This window comes from Conger conger, chromosome 19 (assembly GCF_963514075.1).
Source record: "Conger conger chromosome 19, fConCon1.1, whole genome shotgun sequence".
NCBI lineage: Eukaryota > Metazoa > Chordata > Actinopteri > Anguilliformes > Congridae > Conger > Conger conger.
Genome location: NC_083778.1, coordinates 3,808,311 through 3,827,019, shown reverse-complemented (window position 1 = coordinate 3,827,019; position 18,709 = coordinate 3,808,311). Strand labels below are relative to the sequence as shown.

Sequence of the window (18,709 nt, the reverse complement as noted above, 5' to 3'; positions counted from 1 at the left end):
CATTGGCAAAGCCCTCCAACAGTGCTAAAGCAGCCATCATTGCGCACAGGCATCACCCAGCCCTTTTATAACCCTTTCACAAATAGTGGAATTGCTTAACACTTTGAATCAATCAGTGTGGATGAACTGATGCCCCAAATCCATTATGAAAATTCATTGAATGTTAATAATTGAAAATTAATTGAGTCCAAATAATTGAGTGAAATTGTCATTAGAGCATATTGTCTGTATTTCACTACTTTGCCTGCAGGGTCACTATTTCCCTCTGTCTCCATAATGTGCGTACGCATGGGTCAAAGTTTCCGTAAATGTACGCATACAAGTTATTTTTTTATAAATCACAATTTATGCTTAGAAACTGGCGTCCCCACATTTCAAGCCCTTTTTTTCAACTTGGTAATTAATCAGGGCAATTTAGAATGTCTCAATCAAGGAAAAAAATATATAAAATAGGCAAGCTAAAAGATAGACATACCATTGAGTTTGCCTCTAGATCCTTCATATAGGATTTTAAGGCATCTAATGAGACCAGCTCCTTAATTTTTATGTCCTTTTGCAACATGTTCCAAACAGAAGGAGCAGAATATCTAAAGGCCCTTTTCCGCATTTCTGTACGGGCATTGGGAACAGACAGCATAAAAACATCAACGATCTAATGTAAACAATAACTTCCAGCAGTTTTCTGCAATATATAAATGCATAGTGTGGTGCCTCGGGGTGGATCCTGAGGTGTAGTGGGTGGGCCCAGCTGCAAACCAGACAAGGGAGTCAGCAGTTATCAGGAAAATTTTATCTTTTTATCTTTTTCGGGGTATTGGTGATAGCGTCCATCCCTCAGGGCAAGGGTAGGGAAAAATGGGAGAAATAAAAGGGGCCATTCAGGCAAAAATGAACTCAAGTTCTTCCCAGACCGGGGTATGCTCCAGAACCTCCTTCCTTCTTCCCTCTTGGGCCATGTCAGGGCTGGGGGGAAGCACAGAGGTACAGGGTAAGTACGATTGGGGTTTTATTAGGCTCACGTGTCTGGCGTCAGACTCCGGGTCTTTGGGTTTGCCGTCGGGGAAGGTGGGGTCTCCTTCAGGGCCAGTTCGTGGGGTCGGTACGGCAGGGCGTAGACGGTCCGTCGTCTACCCGGTTCGGCGATGGCTCTTCCTTTCTCTTGTCTCTCCCTCTTTTAGGATAGGCGCCGACTGACTCTGTTTGTAGCCTGGACCACGCCTTAAATCACTTCCCCTGCTCATTAGAGAAAAAGGCTACAGCTAGGTTCGTATTTTTCTACCAGGTTCCCTCACGTGCGCTGTCCGGGGTCCTGGACTGCAGGTAGAGGGATCGCTCTCCAGGGTGCTGATCTCCCCATCACCTCTCCGGGAAAATAGACTCTTTCGAATACCTCTCCTAATGCGTAACATTTGTGTGGCTGCGTTGTGCGGGTCCTTCTGGGGTTCTCCCCCCACGTGGCGCAACATGCAGGAGCAGGGGCGCCACAATAGGTATGACAGAAGCAGCGCAAGAATCTCCTTATAAATAAGGATATACCAATTCAGTCTATGGGTGGCCAGTGCTGGCCAGCCAACCCGATCGTATAAGGTACAATGGCGAGTGAGAGCCCTACAATTTGTAATGAATCTCAATGTACCACCATGATAAACAGTGTTGATCGCATGGAGGCACTGAGAGGATGCATGCATGTACAAAACCTCACCAAAATCAAGCACAGGCAGAAAAGTCTCCTTTCAGCCTCAAAAGAAAAGCATGACTTGTTTCTGAAGAAAAAACCCAATTTCAGTTTCGTAACTAGGTGCTGAATATGTGGTTTAAAGGAGAGGCAGTCATCAATTAAGATACACAAGTACTCATATGAGGAAACAAGCTCAATCTCTTTTCCCTGAAGAGAAACAATAAATGGTAGATTCAGTCAGTTTTTTCTTGAATTGGTAAACACCATTAGTTTTGTTTTGACAGCATTTAAAACACGTTTCAATTGACATAGCGTATTTTGTAGAAAATCAAAAGCACTTTGCAAGTTCTGAAAGGCTTTGACAAGATTTGCAGAACAGCAATAAGTAACAGTATCATCAGCATAGAAATGAAGAGCAAGCATTTGACACATTATGACCCAAACATATATATTGATATAAATGGTAAATGAGATGGGAACCAGAACTGAGCCCTGCGGCACCCCCTTATGGACAGATGGCACATCTGAAGTGAGACCATCAAATTGAGCGCATTTAGCTCTGTCAGAAAGATAGTTAAGAAACCAAGCAACTGCTTGCTCTGAGAGAGCTGTGTTGAGCAATCTCTGCTTCAGAATGCTTCGGTCAACTGTGTCAAACGCTTTGGAGAGATCTATAAAAAGTGAGACACAGTGCTGCTTATTGTCAAGCGCAACAGTAATATCATTCACAGCCTTCAGGGCTGCTGTAATTGTGCTGTGTTGTTCCTTAACCTGATTGGTAGGTCGATAAGATCACTTTTGTATATACAAACGCTAAGTCGTTCACTAATAAGAGCTTCAAGCACTTTAGCCAGTGCTGACAAATTTGAAATTGGCCTGTAATTATTTAAAAGACTCTGATCTCCCCCTTTTAACAGTGGGAGAACATTGGCCGATTTCCAGATCCTTCGGATTTCGTGACATTTCAGGGTAAGATTAAACCTATAAGTTAATGGTTCAGCTATAATGTCAGCTGCCAATTTCAAACAGCTAGCATCTAAAAGGTCAGGACCAGCAGAGTGTCTTGGATCTAAGGCTTTAAGGGCTTTGTGCACTTCCTGTACAGAAAAGGGGCTAAAGCTGAAGGTTTGACCATTATACACAGGTTCATCAGCACAGGGTTGTATGGAAGCAGATGAGACAGAATCACACAGAGGGGCTGAAGATATGAAATGCTCATTAAAGCAGTTCAACATTTCAGATTGGTCATGAACAGCAACTGAATCATTCATTAAGGAAGTAAAACATGAGTTATTGTTCACAGACATTGACTTCACAGATTTCCAAACTTTTCTAGGATCATTTAGATTTGTTGTAGTAACAGACAAGTAAAATTCTGACTTGACTTTTTTGACAAATACAAATACACCTGACTGTGCCTCACCTCTGCTTATTCACCCTGATGAAGGCCTGTGTGCCGCAACGCGTCTGTGCGTGTTTTTCATTTCTCGCCTATGCATTAGCCATGTTTCTGATAACACAATAACATCAGCATCCGTAGATTTAGCCCAGATTCGGATCATGTCTAATTTCGGAAGTAAACTCCGTACATTCAAATGAATAACGTCGAGACCGGACCTACATTTAAAATCAGCTTGGGTGCTACAGTTCAACACGGGGCCAGGATTTGGTTGCACATTTCCTGATATTAAAAGCAAAAGAACAACTAAACATCTCTGTCTCACCAAAATGAACGAGAAAGTCAGTGTTACACTGCAAATTCTAGGGATATCACACACTGTATGCCCAAATTAGCAATTGCACTCAGCCCAAGGGACCAGCCCAAAGTACGTTTGTATGAATTGATTAGACACATACAATAAAAACACAGCGACAAGTTCATAAACCATTCAGGAGGCCCAGGATTCAGGCTACTGAATCCCCTCTTTCATAATGCGCCACCCCCTGGTGGACCCGCAGCTAATACACGCTCCTGAATATACATCTTAAGCGGTGATAAGGCACGTTACTAAATCAGAGGATAATAAAATACTCAAATTATAAATCAGGGAAAAACAGTGACTGAAAGCTCGCCACCTCTTACATAATCAGGAGCAGGAGAACACACAAAACACCGAAAGATGAAGAGAGTTAGATTACATTACTTTCCCGCTGCCATGCAAACTTCAACCCCAATAATTTTAAAAGAAAATGAAGAAGAAATCAGAACCTCATTTTTGACACACAAACCCAAACCACATGGCAAGCTTATGTTCACCTAGAATGGGACGGAACAAACCGCTTACCCCGTTTCAATATTTGCCACCCGACAATTCTCTCCACTTGCATTGAATCACCATCCACTCAATGCTGCGCTTGAAACATAAAACATGGGAAACTATGAACAACGCTGTCAAACTGTAAGCTTTCCATGTCGTAGTTTTACTTGTGAATCTGAGACTTATTTGACAATTCTTAATACATTACACCAATAACCACGAGAAAAAGATACTTGTGCAATTTCATTTCCCCGCTGCTTGGCTTCCCTTCTACACAACCGCAAGACAGGTAACAATACCACAGGTAAAGTGATGTATCCCCTTTGTCTAAGTAAACCAGGTGACTGAGGGAAGACTCTCGTGTCCTAATGTCCCACCTGTTACATGTACTTTGTCCTGCCATCTTTGACAATTCTGTTGCTAATTTATCCATGTTAAGGAACTCCTCATCTGACCATAATATTTTAAAGCGATTTAGTTCAAGAGCTGTGCCGAGATCTATCGACTCCTTTTGAAGATAGTTAGACAGAGCGAAGGTTTTATGGAGAGATTTGGAGATGTGAGGGAAATGGCATCGCCTCACAGCAAGGAGGTCCTGGGTTCGAATCCTGGTCAGCCTCTCTGTGTGGAGTTTGCATGTTCTCCCCGTGTTCGTTTGGGTTCGTGTGGGTTTCCTCCGGGTACTCCGGTTTCCTCCCACAGTCCAAAGACATGCAGGTTAGGCTGATTGGAGAGTCTAAATTGCCCGTGGGAATGAGTGTGTGTGAGTGAATGGTGTGTGTGCCCTGTGATGGACTGGCGACCTGTCCAGGGTGTATTCCTGCCTTTCACCCAGTTTATGCTGGGATAGGCTCCAGCCCCCCTCCGACCCTGTTCGTGATTCTTGGCTTTTGATTGCCTTCGGAGCAGGGGTGCACAGCAAGGACCGATCCACTTCAGGATTTTGTGCCAACTTCTGCTCTTAATTATTTCATTATCTAAATGATGTCTTGATCAGACAATTGTATATGAACCAGCTACAACTTCAGACTGCAAGTGTATCCTAAAGATTGTACTGTGCTCAAGTACAGGAATGAACCAATGTCATTTCTAGAGCTGGCAGAAAAATAAATGAAGGTAATTGGTTGGAACAAAAACCAGCTTGCAGATCGGCCCTCCAGGACCGGAGTTGTGCACTTCTGCTTTGGAGTCTGTTATTGCCGTTTGTCAAGATGGGGACCAGAATTGTGCTAATTAAAGTCAAAAAGCAAACAGTTTGGAACATCAAACAGTTACAGTATCATAAGGTAGCTGAATGTATCTGATATATTTTGTCATTATGAGACGGAGCAGAGGTGTGTAGTAACTTGTCGCCTGTTAGCAGAGGTGTGTGGTAACATGCAACATTTCCTCTGTTACATTTACAAGTACGTTCTTAAATAAATTGAAATCCATTTTAAAGGAGGATACTTTTTACTCTTACTTGAGTATATTTGTAAAGGACATTTCTTTACTTTTACTCTGTTATATTCAGATTCATTTCTCTCACTACATTTTTTTTACTCATTTTGGTTTTCAATGCAAGTTCTGTTGGGTTGGTTCTCAGAGTTGCCAGGTGTCTGGGTAAAAGTCTGAAAGTTCTGCCACGCCTCACAAATAAAGACGCGCAAAGACACGTACACAAAAGGAATCACTTGTACTTGGGTACAGCTACAGCACAAAATTAAAGCAGGGGTGCCAAGAATTATGAAACCAGTTTTTGGGGGATTTTATTTTTTTTACTATTAATTAAAAAAAAAATTGTCTTCAGTATTGTTGGGCATATTTATGTAGGGTGCCAATAATTCTGGAGCTCACAGGATATGAGCATGTTTTGTGTATGTCAGTCTGCCTTTAGCTGTGTTAGCTTGCAATGCTGTGGGAAGTTTGTCACAGAAAACCAAAAGGAAAATAGCAAACTCCCTGGCCACTGTGACAGATGTGTGTTATATTTTACATCTTACCATTAACTGTGCCAAATGTCCCACAGCATTGCAAACTAACTCACTGTCCTCTCTGAAATATGTTATCTTTTACATCCTACCTAACCTTTTTATTCTATAATGTATTAATTATTCTTTCCAGACTGAACAGCTGTGACCTAAGAGAGAAGTCCTGTGAAATATTGGCCTCAGCTCTCCAGTCATCAAACTCACCCCTGAGAGATCTGGACCTCAGCTACAATAAGCTGGGAGATTCAGGAGTGAAGCTGCTCTGTGCTGGACTGATGAGTCCAAACTGTAAACTACAGAGACTGGGGTGAGTAGTGCGGTGTTCTGTGTGACCTTAATTCAATAGAATTAGTGATTATGGCTCTATGCAGTGAAATGATGAAAAGCTCTTTCTCTCTGTTTACTACTCTGTCCATCGGCATTCTTTCTTTGTCCACATTAGTCTCATCCCTCTCTTCTTACTCCTCTATCACAGCAAAGAAAAGCAGGATAAAACCTGATGAGTCTTAGGGTTGGCAGGTTTGTGTTTCCTGACCAGAATGTAAGGTTTCAGTGGAGTCTGTAGTATCAGGGCACAGGTGATGACTGGATGCTGGATGCTGATTGATGTGGCAAAAGACTGACCACCTGCATAGTAAAATGTTTCAGGTCTGTCACACATTACAGTCTTCATCCATCTCTACTATTCACTACCTGCTGTGAACTGGTATCAAATCCTTAATTTTACCCCACTCTCTGATGAAGGGGAGCTGTACTCCTCACAATACAGGATACCTCATTCCCACCTACAGAACAGGACTTTTCTTCTGACTGTGGCTATATTCTTCCTTGAATGAAATGATCAGAACACACGCTGCTACTTTGTGAAGGCAGGAAATCTTTGCGGTTTATTCTGGCTAGCCATAAGCTCCTCCTGACTTGGCTTCCTCGTATCCTCTACCAGTTGCCTATGGTAAAATAGACTCAGTGTTATATGTTATAGTGTGATATTATATCAGGCAAATATTGCACTCCCAACAGAGTGCGCAACCCTGTCTGTAAGTTCTTAACAGCAGCATATTTACAGATTTAACGCCAATCAAGTCTGTCTTGCAGAAGCCATAGGGAAGAGGGATGAAAACATGAAGAATTATTATTTTAACCAATGCATTTTTTTTTAAATGACACGCGATCGACCAGCATGCCTGGACGTAAACTACATGGATTGAACTAGCCTAGACTGCTGTAACTGTGAGGTTACACTGCACCATGTCAATGTACATGTAAACCTTTAATTTGGCAATTAGGCTATTATCTAACTTACAGTGTTGACATCTAAGTACTAAGATGGCCAAAAATAAAGTTGAAAATGTGATTAAATTTGTCAGTACAGTTTTTATAAAAAGAAAAAGATAGGAACAGTGTTGGTTACACAGTTAACCGTTTAAAAAGTGGGATGGTATCAATTTAGAAAAACTGATTTTTACAGTGATATGAGTGCAGTCGATCGCACTGATGACATTTGGGAAAGCGCTGTAAATTGCGCTTTGGCGTTGGCTTGTTCACCTGCAGTGTAGGGAAACCGTATGTATTGTTGGGTCATTCCAATTATGCCATCCCACACAGATGGCATGACGAGGCTCAATGATATTAAAATCAACAAAATGGGCTCATAAGCCAGTCATCATCTTGGGTCCCTGAACACCCTCTCCATCTGAAGCCTGCCATTGGCAAAGCCCTCCAACAGTGCTAAAGCAGCCATTGCGCATCATTGTACACGGGCATCACCCAGCCCTTTTATAACCCTTTCACAAATAGTGGAATTGCTTAACACTTTGAATCAATCAGTGTGGATGAACTGATGCCCCAAGTCCATTATGAAAATTAATTTAATGTTATATGGAGTCCGAGTGAAATTGTCATTAGAACATATTGTCTATATTTCACTACTTTGCCTGCAGGGTCACTATTTCCCTCTGCCTCCATAATGTGCGTACGCATGGGTCAAAGTTTCCGGAAATGTACGCATACAAGTTTTTTTTTTAATAAATCACAATTCATGCTTAGAAAGTGTGTACCCACATTTCAAGCCCTTTTTTTCCAACTAAGTAATTAAGAATGTCACAATCAAGGGAAAAAAATTAAATAAAATAGGCCAGCTAAAACAAAAACATACCGTTGAGTTTGCCTCAGATTTTAAGGCATCTAATGAGACCCGCTCTCATTAGATGTTCTGTCCTTTTCAACATGTTCCAAACAGGAGCAGAATACCTAAAGGCCCTTTTCCCCCATTTGCCTACGGGCATTGGGAACAGACAGCATAAAAACATCAACGATCTAATGTAAACAATAACTTCCAGCAGTTTTCTGCAATATATAAATGCATAGTGTGGTGCCTCGGGGTGGATCCTGAGGTGTAGTGGGTGGGCCCAGCTGCAAACCAGACAAGGGAGTCAGCAGTTATCAGGAAAATTTTATCTTTTTATCTTTTTCGGGGTATTGGTGATAGCGTCCATCCCTCAGGGCAAGGGTAGGGAAAAACGGGAGAAATAAAAGGGGCCATTCAGGCAAAAATGAACTCAAGTTCTTCCCGGACCGGGGTATGCTCCAGAACCTCCTTCCTTCTTCCCTCTTGGGCCATGTCAGGGCTGGGGGGAAGCACAGAGGTACGGGGTAAGTACGATTGGGGTTTTATTAGGCTCACATGTCCGGCGTCAGACTCCGGGTCTTTGGGTTTGCCGTCGGGGAAGGTGGGGTCTCCTTCAGGGCCAGTTCGTGGAGTCGGTACGGCAGGGCGTAGACGGTCTGTCGTCAACCCGGTTCGGAGCTGGCTCTTCCTCTCTCTTGTCTCTCCCTCTTTTAGGATAGGCGCCGACTGACTCAGTTTGTAGCCTGGACCACACCTTAAATCTCTTCCCCTGCTCATTAGAGAAAAGGGCTGCAGCTGGGTTAGTATTCTTCCACCAGGGTCACTCACGTGCGCTGTCCGGGGTCCTGGACTGCAGGTCGAGGGATCGCTCTCCAGGGTGCTGATCTCCCCATCACCTCTCTGGGAAAATAGACTCCTTCGTGTACCTCTCCTAATGCGTAACATTTACGTGGCTGTGTTGTGCGGGTCTTTCTGGGGTTCTCCACCCACGTGGCGCAACATGCAGGAGCAGGGGCGCCACAATAGGTATGACAGAAGCAGAGCGAGAATTGCCATACAAATAAGGATATACCAATTCAGTCTATGGGTGGCCAGTGCTGGCCAGCCAACCCGACCATATAAGGTACAATGGCGAGTGAGAGCCCTACAATTTGTAATGAATCTCAATGTACCACCATGATAAACAGTGTTGATCGCATGGAGACACTGAGAGGATGCATGCATGGACAAAACCTCACCATAATCAAGCACAGGCAGAAAAGTCTCCTTTTAGCCTCAAAAGAAAAGCATGACTTGTTTCTGAAGAAAAAACCCAATGTAAGTTTCGTAACTAGGTGCTGAATATGTGGTTTAAAGGAGAGGCAGTCATCAATTAAGATACACAAGTACTCTTATGAGGAAACAAGCTCAATCTCTTTTCCCTGAAGAGAAACAATAAATGGTAGATTCAGTCAGTTTTTTCTTGAATTGGTAAACACCATTAGTTTTGTTTTGACAGCATTTAAAACACGTTTCAATTGATATAGCGTACTTTGTACAATATCAAAAGCACTTTGCAAGTTCTGAAATGCTTTGACAAGATTTGCAGCACAGCAATAAGTAACAGTATCATCAGCATAGAAATGAAGAGAAGCATTTGACACATTATGACCCAAACTATTGATATAAATAGTAAATAAGGCAGGAACCAGAACTGAACCCTGCGGCACCCCCTTATGGATAGATTGCACATCTGTGAGACCATCAAATCGAGTGCATTGAGCTCTGTCAGAAAGATAGTTTCCAAACCAAGCAACTGCTTGCTCTGAGAGAGCTGTGTTAAGCAATCTCTGCTTCAGAATGCTTTGGTCAACTGTGTCAAACGCTTTGGAGAGATCTATAAAAAGTGAGACACAGTGCTGCTTATTGTCAAGCGCAACAGTAATATCATTTACAGCCTTAACCTGATTGGTACGTAGATAAGATAGCATTTGTATATAGAAAAGTTAAGTCGTTCACTAATAAGAGCTTCAAGTACTTTATCCACTGCTGACAAATATAAAATTGGCCTGTAATTATTTAAAAGACTCTGATCTCCCCCTTTTAACAGTGGGAAAACATAGGCCGATTTCCAGATCCTTGGGATTTTGTGTCATTCCACGGTAAGATTAAAACTATATGTTAAAGATTCAGCTATAATGTCAGCTGCCAATTTCAAACAGCTAGCATCTAAAAGGTCAGGACCAGCAGAGTGTCTTGGATCTAAGGCTTTAAGGGCGTGTGCACTTCCTGTACTGAAAAGGGGGTGTACGGATCCCCGTAATATGTAGTGGCATAGAGTCTTGACTGCTGGTGAAATTACCGTTTATTTTCTTCCTTTAGCACAGTAAATCCATACAATAACGTAAAAACACCACCGTAAGAGCTTGTGCCTCATTACAGGTCCATAAACTGACAAACTGCTTAACTTTATGCATGTGGGTACTGTCTTTGACGAGAGCTAACGCTTAACTTTTAATTCCGATATCAAGCCGGGGCACATAAACAAATCTTGCGATACCTTTTTTTAAATAAAGTCCCCTTTTCCATAGAAGTCAGTAGCTGGCATAAGGCCTGTACTTACAGGTAATCTTTTGTGCAGATATCAAAATAGTAATCTGGCAAATATTTTGTTGGAAATTTACCTAAAATAATAAACCTTAAGGGGGTTATTTTCAGGGGGTAAAGCTGAAGGTTTGATCATTATACACAGGTTCATCAGCACAGGGTTGTATGGAAGCAGATGAGACAGAATCAAACAGAGGGGTTGAAGATAAGAAGTGCTCATTAAAACAGTTCAGCATTTCAGATTGGTCATGAACAGCAACTGAATCATTCATTAAGGAAGTAAAACATGAGTTATTGTTCACAGACATTGACTTCACAGATTTCCAAACTTTTCTAGGATCATTTAGATTTGTTGTAGTAACAGACAAGTAAAACTCTGACTTGACTTTTTTGATGAAAGAAGTGCATTTGTTTCATATCTGTCTAAAAAGAAGCCAATCAGTATGCGACCTTGACTTGAGAGCTCTGAACTCTGTACCTGCACGAAGGGGAGTGTCTATGTATAATTGTAATGAACTCATCATAAAAGAATTTCCAGGCTGTTTCAAAATCAGGGATTAGTTCTATCCTGCTCCAATTAAAAAGAAAGAAATCATGTAAAAAAATAAAAATAAAAACCTGCTCAGTAGAACGCCTTCGATTTCTCTTATGAATGATGCATGGTTTTGTCTTTCCAACAGCAGCAACAGCACAGTGGTCACTTAGGTCATTGCAGAAAACACCATTTGCAGAAGATTTGTGAGGAACACAAATCAGTACAGTACAGACACTGGTCGTAACTAATCCCAGTTCATGTCAGTAACCAAAATAATTTCGCTATAGTGCAGAGGATAGACTCATTGGTGGCAGAAGGGGTATATAACAACCAACAACAGTAATACAATGTCTGTGGCAAACAGTAAAATCCAACAAGGTGCTGTTTGGAACAAGGGTGATGAGAATGTTGGGAAAAGGATGGCTACCAAGGCACTCTTGATATGGATGCATTAAAAAGCCCTGCCCTTCTATTTGTTTTTCCCTTTCCTATCTTCTATCCTTTGTCTCCGGTCCTTGTTTTACCTCTCTCCCCATTGCATGTCTCCGCCCCCCACACCTTATATGCATTTCCTCCTTGTCTTGTCCCAGCTGTTTCTCATTGTCTCAATATCCATTCTCCAGCACCCACACCTGTTAATGGTTTAGTTCATTTGTTAGTATATTTAAGCCTGTCTTTTTCAGTTCAGTGTTGCTAGTTTGTCAGTTCTGTTTCCCCCTATGTTAGGGTCTTTGCTGTTCTAGCCTCTGTTTGATGTCCGTTTATATACTCTGTTCAGTTCTGTCTGTTTTTATTTCTGGATTTCTGTTTTGACCCCTGCCTGGCTCTTTGGACTCTGATTACGCCCTGTCTGCCCCTTATCCACCTGCTTCATGAAACCTGCTGCGCATGGTTCCGCTAGCCCTCATTCCTGATAGCTACAGTATTTCCAGGGCTTAATGAGGAAATAGATTATTTCCCTTTTTAGTTTTTCTTTTGGGGCGAGACATGAGATTTTGTAGATTTTTATATATGTTTGGCGATTTTTCCCACGCTATATTACGTATGTCACATACGTTTTATGTAAGATTTCTATAAGTATTTGGGGGTTCCCCTGTGCATTGGATATCGGCACTATTTATGGTAATGAGCCAAAGCGTCACGGGTCAACAAATACACCTGACTGAGCCTCACCTCTGCTTATTCACCCTGATGAAGGCCTGTGTGCCGCAACACGTCGGTGCGTGTTTTTCATTTCTCGCCTATGCATTAGCCGTATAATAAAGGCTTTCCATATCAAGAGTGCCTTGGTCTCCATTCTTTAGCTATTTCAAGATTTAGTGCCAAAAAATCTAATTGTTTGCAAAAACAAGTATGATATTAACATAAAATTTGTACTTTACAAAGATCGTTATACCACCCCCTCTCTTGGGTCGGTCGGTACAGAAAAAATCGTAGCCATCAATAGAAATATGCTGATTTAAAATATTTTTGCTAGGCCATGTTTCTGATAACACAATAACCTCAGCATCCATAGTTTTAGCCCAGATTCGGATCATGTCTAATTTCGGAAGTAAACTGCGTACGTTCAAATGAATAACGGCGAGACCGGACCTACATTTAAAATCAGCTTGGGTGCTACAGTTCAACACAGGGCCAGGATTTGGTTGCACATTTCCTGATATTAAAAGCAAAAGAACAACTAAACATCTCTGTCTCGCCAAAGTGAACGAGAAAGCCAGTGTTACACTGCAAATTGTAGGGATATCACACAGAGCGATACTGTATGTCCAAATTAGCTATTGCACTCAGCCCAAGGGACCAGCCCAAAGTACGTTTGTATGAATTGAAAAGACACTTAAAATAAAAACACAGCGACAAGTCGGAGTTCATAAACCATTCAGGAGGCCCGCGATTCAGGTTACCTGCTCCCCTCTTTCATAATGCGCCACCCCCTGGTGGACCCGCAGCTATTACACGCTCCTGAATATAAATCTTAAGCGGTGATAAGGCACGTTACTAAATCAGAGCATAATAAAATACTCAAATTATAAATCAGGGACACTGAAAGATTGAGAGAGTTAGATTTAATTATATTACTTAAAATACCGCTGCCACGCAAACCCTAAACCAAACGCAACCTGCATCACAACCGTAAACATAATAATTTTTTTATGAAAATAAATAAGAGATCAGAACCTCATTCTTTTTTATGTTCACCTAGAATGGGACGGAACAAACCGCTTACCCCGTTTCAATATTTGCCACCCGTCAATTATCTCCGCCTGTATCGAATCGCCATCGCAATCTTTTTTATTGTTAATTCATGTTTTGTATTCTAAATTTTTTTTGTCTACAGTATTGTTGTGCATGTTTATGTAGGGAGCCCACAGGATATGAGCATGTCTTGTGTATGTCAGTCTGCCTTTAGCTGTGTTAGCTGTGTTAGTGACAGATGTGTGTTATATTTTACATCTTACCATTAACTGTGCCAAATGTCCCACAGCACTGCAAACTAACGTGCTGTCCACTCTGAAAGATGTTATATTTTACATCCTACCTAACCTTTTTATTCTATAATGTATTAACTCTTCTTTACAGACTGAACAGTTGTGACCTAAGAGAGAAGTCCTTTGAAATTGTGGCCTCAGCTCTCCAGTCATCAAACTCACCCCTGAGAGATCTGGACCTCTGCTACAATAACCTGGGAGATGCAGGAGTGAAACTGCTCTGTGCTGGACTGATGAGTCCAAACTGCAAACTACGGAGTCTGGGGTGAGTAGTGTGGTGTTATGTGTGACCTTAACTAAATAGAATGAGTGATTATGTCTCTATGCAGTGAAATGATGAAAAGCTCCTTCTCTCTTAGTTTACTACTCTGTCCATTGGCATTCTTTCTTTGTCCACATTTGTCTCATCCCTCTCTTCTTACTCCTCTATCACAGCAAAGAAAAGCTGGATAAAACCTGATGAGCCTTAGGGTTGCCAGGTTTGTGTTTCCTGACCAGAATGTAAGGTTTCAGTGGAGTCTGTAGTATCAGGGCACAGGTGATGACTGGATGCTGGATGCTGATTGATGTGGTAAAAGTCTGACCACCTGCATAGTAAAATGTTTCAGGTCTGTCACACATTACAGTCTTCATCCATCTCTACTATTCACTACCTGCTGTGAACTGGTATCAAATCCTTAATTTTACCCCACTCTCTGATGAAGGGGAGCTGTACTCCTCACAATACAGTATACCTCATTCCCACCTACAGAACAGGACTTTTGTGCTGACTGTAAAGAGCTCATTCCCACCTACAGAACAGGACTTTTGTGCTGACTGTAAAGAGCTCATTCCCACCTACAGAACAGGACTTGTCTGCTGACTGTAAAGAGGTGCTGCAGTTGGTGGTTGGTGATTGGCCCTCATAAGAAAGCCAAAGGGCCAGATAACTGCAAGGGCTCTTTTAAGGACATGTTCAGAAGAGATAACAACAGCATGGTTCCCTGACTAATAATGTTCAGTATGTGAAGGAGAATGCTGCTCTCTGAGCCCAGATCAGTCAGCACAGGGGCCCCTCAGGGTTGTGTTCACACCCCGGTTTTATTCACACTAAATTCAGATGAGCACCAGCAGACAACCTGGGAGCTGTGCCTAATGCACAGGGGCAGTAGCCTTGTAGCATTCTGCGATAGACAGGTTTGTGCAATGGTGTGACTCAAACCATCTGATTTTAAATGTGAAGTAGAGGGAGGAGATGGTGTTTGACCCTACATCAGTGGGCGAGCACAGGCCAGTTGTCATCCATGGCCAAGCCATCACACAGGTTACATTTTTCATTTTATTTGTATAGCGCTTTTCATAGAAGACAGTCACTAAGATGCTTTTCACCGTCAAAAAGTGGCGAGAAAAAACTCCCCAATGGGAAATCTCGGGAGGAACCTGGCTATAGAGGGGGAGCCCATCCTCCACTGGCTGGCAAGGTGTAAAGAAGATATGAAATCTATCACAGCCAGTCAAATGGGCTGAGCAGGTCACAGTAGAGGTAATAAACTAGCTGGAAATAGAAAGTGTAAAATGAGGGAAAGTACAGTGAGCTGGTTTAGAGAGGCAGGGTGATACAACTTGAGCTCCAGGATGTGTCGAGGTTTGGTCATGAACCGGGGGAGGAACAGGGCTACAGCTGTCCGCAACCTTACTTTACTTACTTTCTTATTTAATTTAACAGGGACCTTGCCCATCACAACTGATGAACCAAAGCTCATTTTCATCTGCTGTCCCTCAACAGGGACAAAATTACTCTACATTACAAAACACTTACACCAGAACAATCCATTTGATGTGATTACAGTAACCAGGTAGATAAAATACTAGTTCAGCCAGGACCACTGGTGTAAAAGTTAGAATCTTCATTATCAATCTTAGACACAATACCGTTATGTTTGGCGGTATGTCTCTGTTCTGGAAGCCCTCCCAGCCAGGGGACATCAGCAAACCCCCAGAACTATCATACACCAACACACTGTTGGTAAGATGGACTCCGGCTGACATGGTGACTATGTGAACGACATTCGGCTACCAGAAGAAGCCCTTCATCCAGTCAGCTCGAGGCCATTTGAACATGATGTGGGTCTGTGGCTGTGTGTACCAACAGCATTTTGGACAAAAATTTCAACCAGGGGAAGCCTTGGATGTAAGTTCAGACACTGAAGCATATGGGTGTTAATACTTTTATAACAAGAGAGTTGTTTTCTTTAACTAATAATGTCCAGTATGTGAAGGAGAATGCTCCTCTCAGAGCTAAGATGAGTCAGCACAGGGGGCCCTCAAGCTGTGTTAGCTTCCAATGCTGTGGGAAGTTTGTCACAGAAAACCAAAAGGAAAAAAGCTAAAGATGTATCTTGTAATAAAAGGGCTAGACTCCAAATAGCAAGCACATGAGGTAAAAACTCCACATTGGGGACTAAAACCCTCTAACAGAGGCTCAGGAGAAACCCGGCTTTTGAGGGGAAGCCTATCCTCTGCTGGCCAGCAAGGTCTTAAGGTAGGATGGATAAGGCAGAAATTTTGTAAATTGGAGAAATTCATATGGGTTGAACCGGGTTTAGTTAAATCAAAAAACTAGCTGGAAAGGTAGGAAGTTCAAATGAGGGAAAGTATAGTGAGCAGTTTGAGGGGCAGGGTGATGCAGTCGGAGCTCCAGGATATGAGAAGGTGTGGGCATGAACCAGGGGGAAATGGGCATTTTCCAGCATATACATCAGGTTTTTTCTGTTATTCAAATATTCAGTAAAACTAAAATTAGTTCTTGAGCTGTTGAGTCATTCATCACATTGAAATAGAAAATTTCACTTAATTGACTTCATCCACGTAGAGTGGAATTTGTGCGTTTTCCATTCTTCATGAGATAATTTGCATATGTTCAAAAAGTGTCAAGATACAAAAGGTAAGGATTTTTTCCCTATTTGCCTGTGGTACAGTGCTTAAGAGAAGGTACCACAGGTGAATAGACCCGCCCTGACCTGTATACAGTGCAGTCCATTAGTATTTGGACAGTGGTACAAGTACAAGTACACTCCAGCGCATGTGTAATGACAGATGGCGTTAAAGTGCAGACTGTTGTCTTTAAACTGAGGGTATTTGCATCCATATCTGTGTAGGAATTACAGCCCTTTTTATGCATAGTCCCCGATTTCAGGGCACCATAACATTTGGAACAAATGGCTTTACAGGTGTTTCTGATTAGTGTGTTCAATGCTTCCTTACTGAACATATGTGTCGCTGTTTGGAAGTATATCCGTGCCATAATGAAACTGAAAATGGCTTTTGCATTTTAATTTTAATTATGATATGGTGTTAAAGTACATGGAATCAAAACGGAATTCTCGATTTGCATTTTCATTTTGGTGCGCATATGCTTCCTTATGGCACAGCCTACAATAGTGATGTGTGTTAATCATGAATTGTGTTGTTATTAATTTGGTTAAGCCATAGAACAAAACTACCATTCCCATAATTCTGGGGGAGACAAAATGGTGAGAGAAATGGTGCCGGCGTCATTAGGAGAGAGCTGAGGAAACTTCAATAGCTAATCGATTTCTTAACCGTAAATTCAGCAACTCACGTTTGTAAGACAAGTTTAGTGATGTGGCTAGGTGTTTACTAAGTTAATAAGGCTGCAGTTGTTTGGAGATAGCAATGCTTATTTGCGAGTGACGCACACATGAACTTGTAATGGACCTCAATTGGCATTACGGCTGCCCAACAAAGGAATTCAGGCTGTCGTTCCTTGGCACGAAGATCGCTTCCGCTCCAACAGACGGTGGTAATGTACGGATTAATTACAACAGATTTTCCCCTCCTTTTAACCTGTAGTCATGCACAACATGAACATTTCAGCAACATATTTTTTTTTAGCTCCAGAACTGATCAAACGCGCCAACGACATACATGCAAGAATATTTTTCTTGAATATAGAATATAATATAACTTGAATATAATATAACTTGATTACGAAACGGTTTATTATTGAGCACTATTGTCTGTTTTTTTGAAGAGCTATTGAAGTCGGAAAATCCAATTTAGAACATAAACCTAACCTTACCGCATTATTGGGAAAGGTTAAAAAGGGTTGTGGGCCAGTGGCAAATGAAATCTTCCCGTTTAGAATAAGATTTATAGGTATTCAGGGCACCAATGCTTTTTTACCTTCATTAGCATGATATTTAGTCACTTCCAAAATTTTATTTTCAGCAAATGTGTTCATATATTTTAGTTAGTGACAAAGATCATATCGTGGCGGCACGGATGGTGCAGTGGGTAGCACTGCCGCCTCACAGCAAGGAGGTCCTGGGTTCGAATCCCCGTCGGCCGGGGCCTCTCTGTGCGGAGTTTGCAGGTTCTCCCCGTGTCTGCGTGGGTTTCCTCCGGGTACTCCGGTTTCCTCCCACAGTCCAAAGACATGCATGTTAGGCTGATTGGAGAGTCTAAATTGCCCGTAGGTATGAGTGTGTGAGTGAATGGTGTGTGTGCCCTGCGATAGACTGGCGACCTGTCCAGGGTGTGTTCCTGCCTTTCGCCCAATGTATGCTGGGATAGGCTCCAGCCCCCCTGCGACCCTGATCAGGATAAGCGGGTTAAGATAATGGATGGATGGATGGACAAAGATCCTATCCGATAACAATTAATTTTCTACATATTGTTTTATGTTTCTTTTATGGTCACTGTATAGCTAACTGGTCAATATTGAATGTGAGATCTCTACACGTATGTAATGCTCTGAAAATACAACATTTAGTACGATGTATTTTATTTAAAAAATTACACGTACAATTTGCGGCCAACGTTTTTTGACGAGTGATGGCTATAAGCTGTGTACAATTGTATTTTTATAAAATTAAAAAAGCTTACAGTAAACCAGCTATCATAGCCGCGGTAACCGACCGACCCTTCCGCCACATTTTAAACAATGTCGTCATGGCTACTGTCACACTTAGGCCACAGATACATGGGGAAGAACGTAATTTTGAATTGAATGTGGTTTTTCATTTAGCTAAGTGAATATTTCAAAATGAATGGCCAGAATACT

At 42.0% G+C, this 18,709-nt stretch overlaps 1 protein-coding gene across 1 annotated transcript in view; it reads left to right on the top strand.

The window, feature by feature from the left end:
* LOC133119286 (NACHT, LRR and PYD domains-containing protein 3-like) overlaps positions 1-18,709 on the top strand; it is a 152,335-nt gene that overhangs the window by 118,795 nt on the left and 14,831 nt on the right. Inside the window, exons 6-8 of the mRNA XM_061229815.1 lie at positions 6,040-6,205; positions 8,584-8,669; positions 13,736-13,909. Coding sequence (XP_061085799.1) covers positions 6,040-6,205; positions 8,584-8,669; positions 13,736-13,909 — 426 coding nt within the window. The remainder of the gene's footprint in view (positions 1-6,039; positions 6,206-8,583; positions 8,670-13,735; positions 13,910-18,709) is intronic.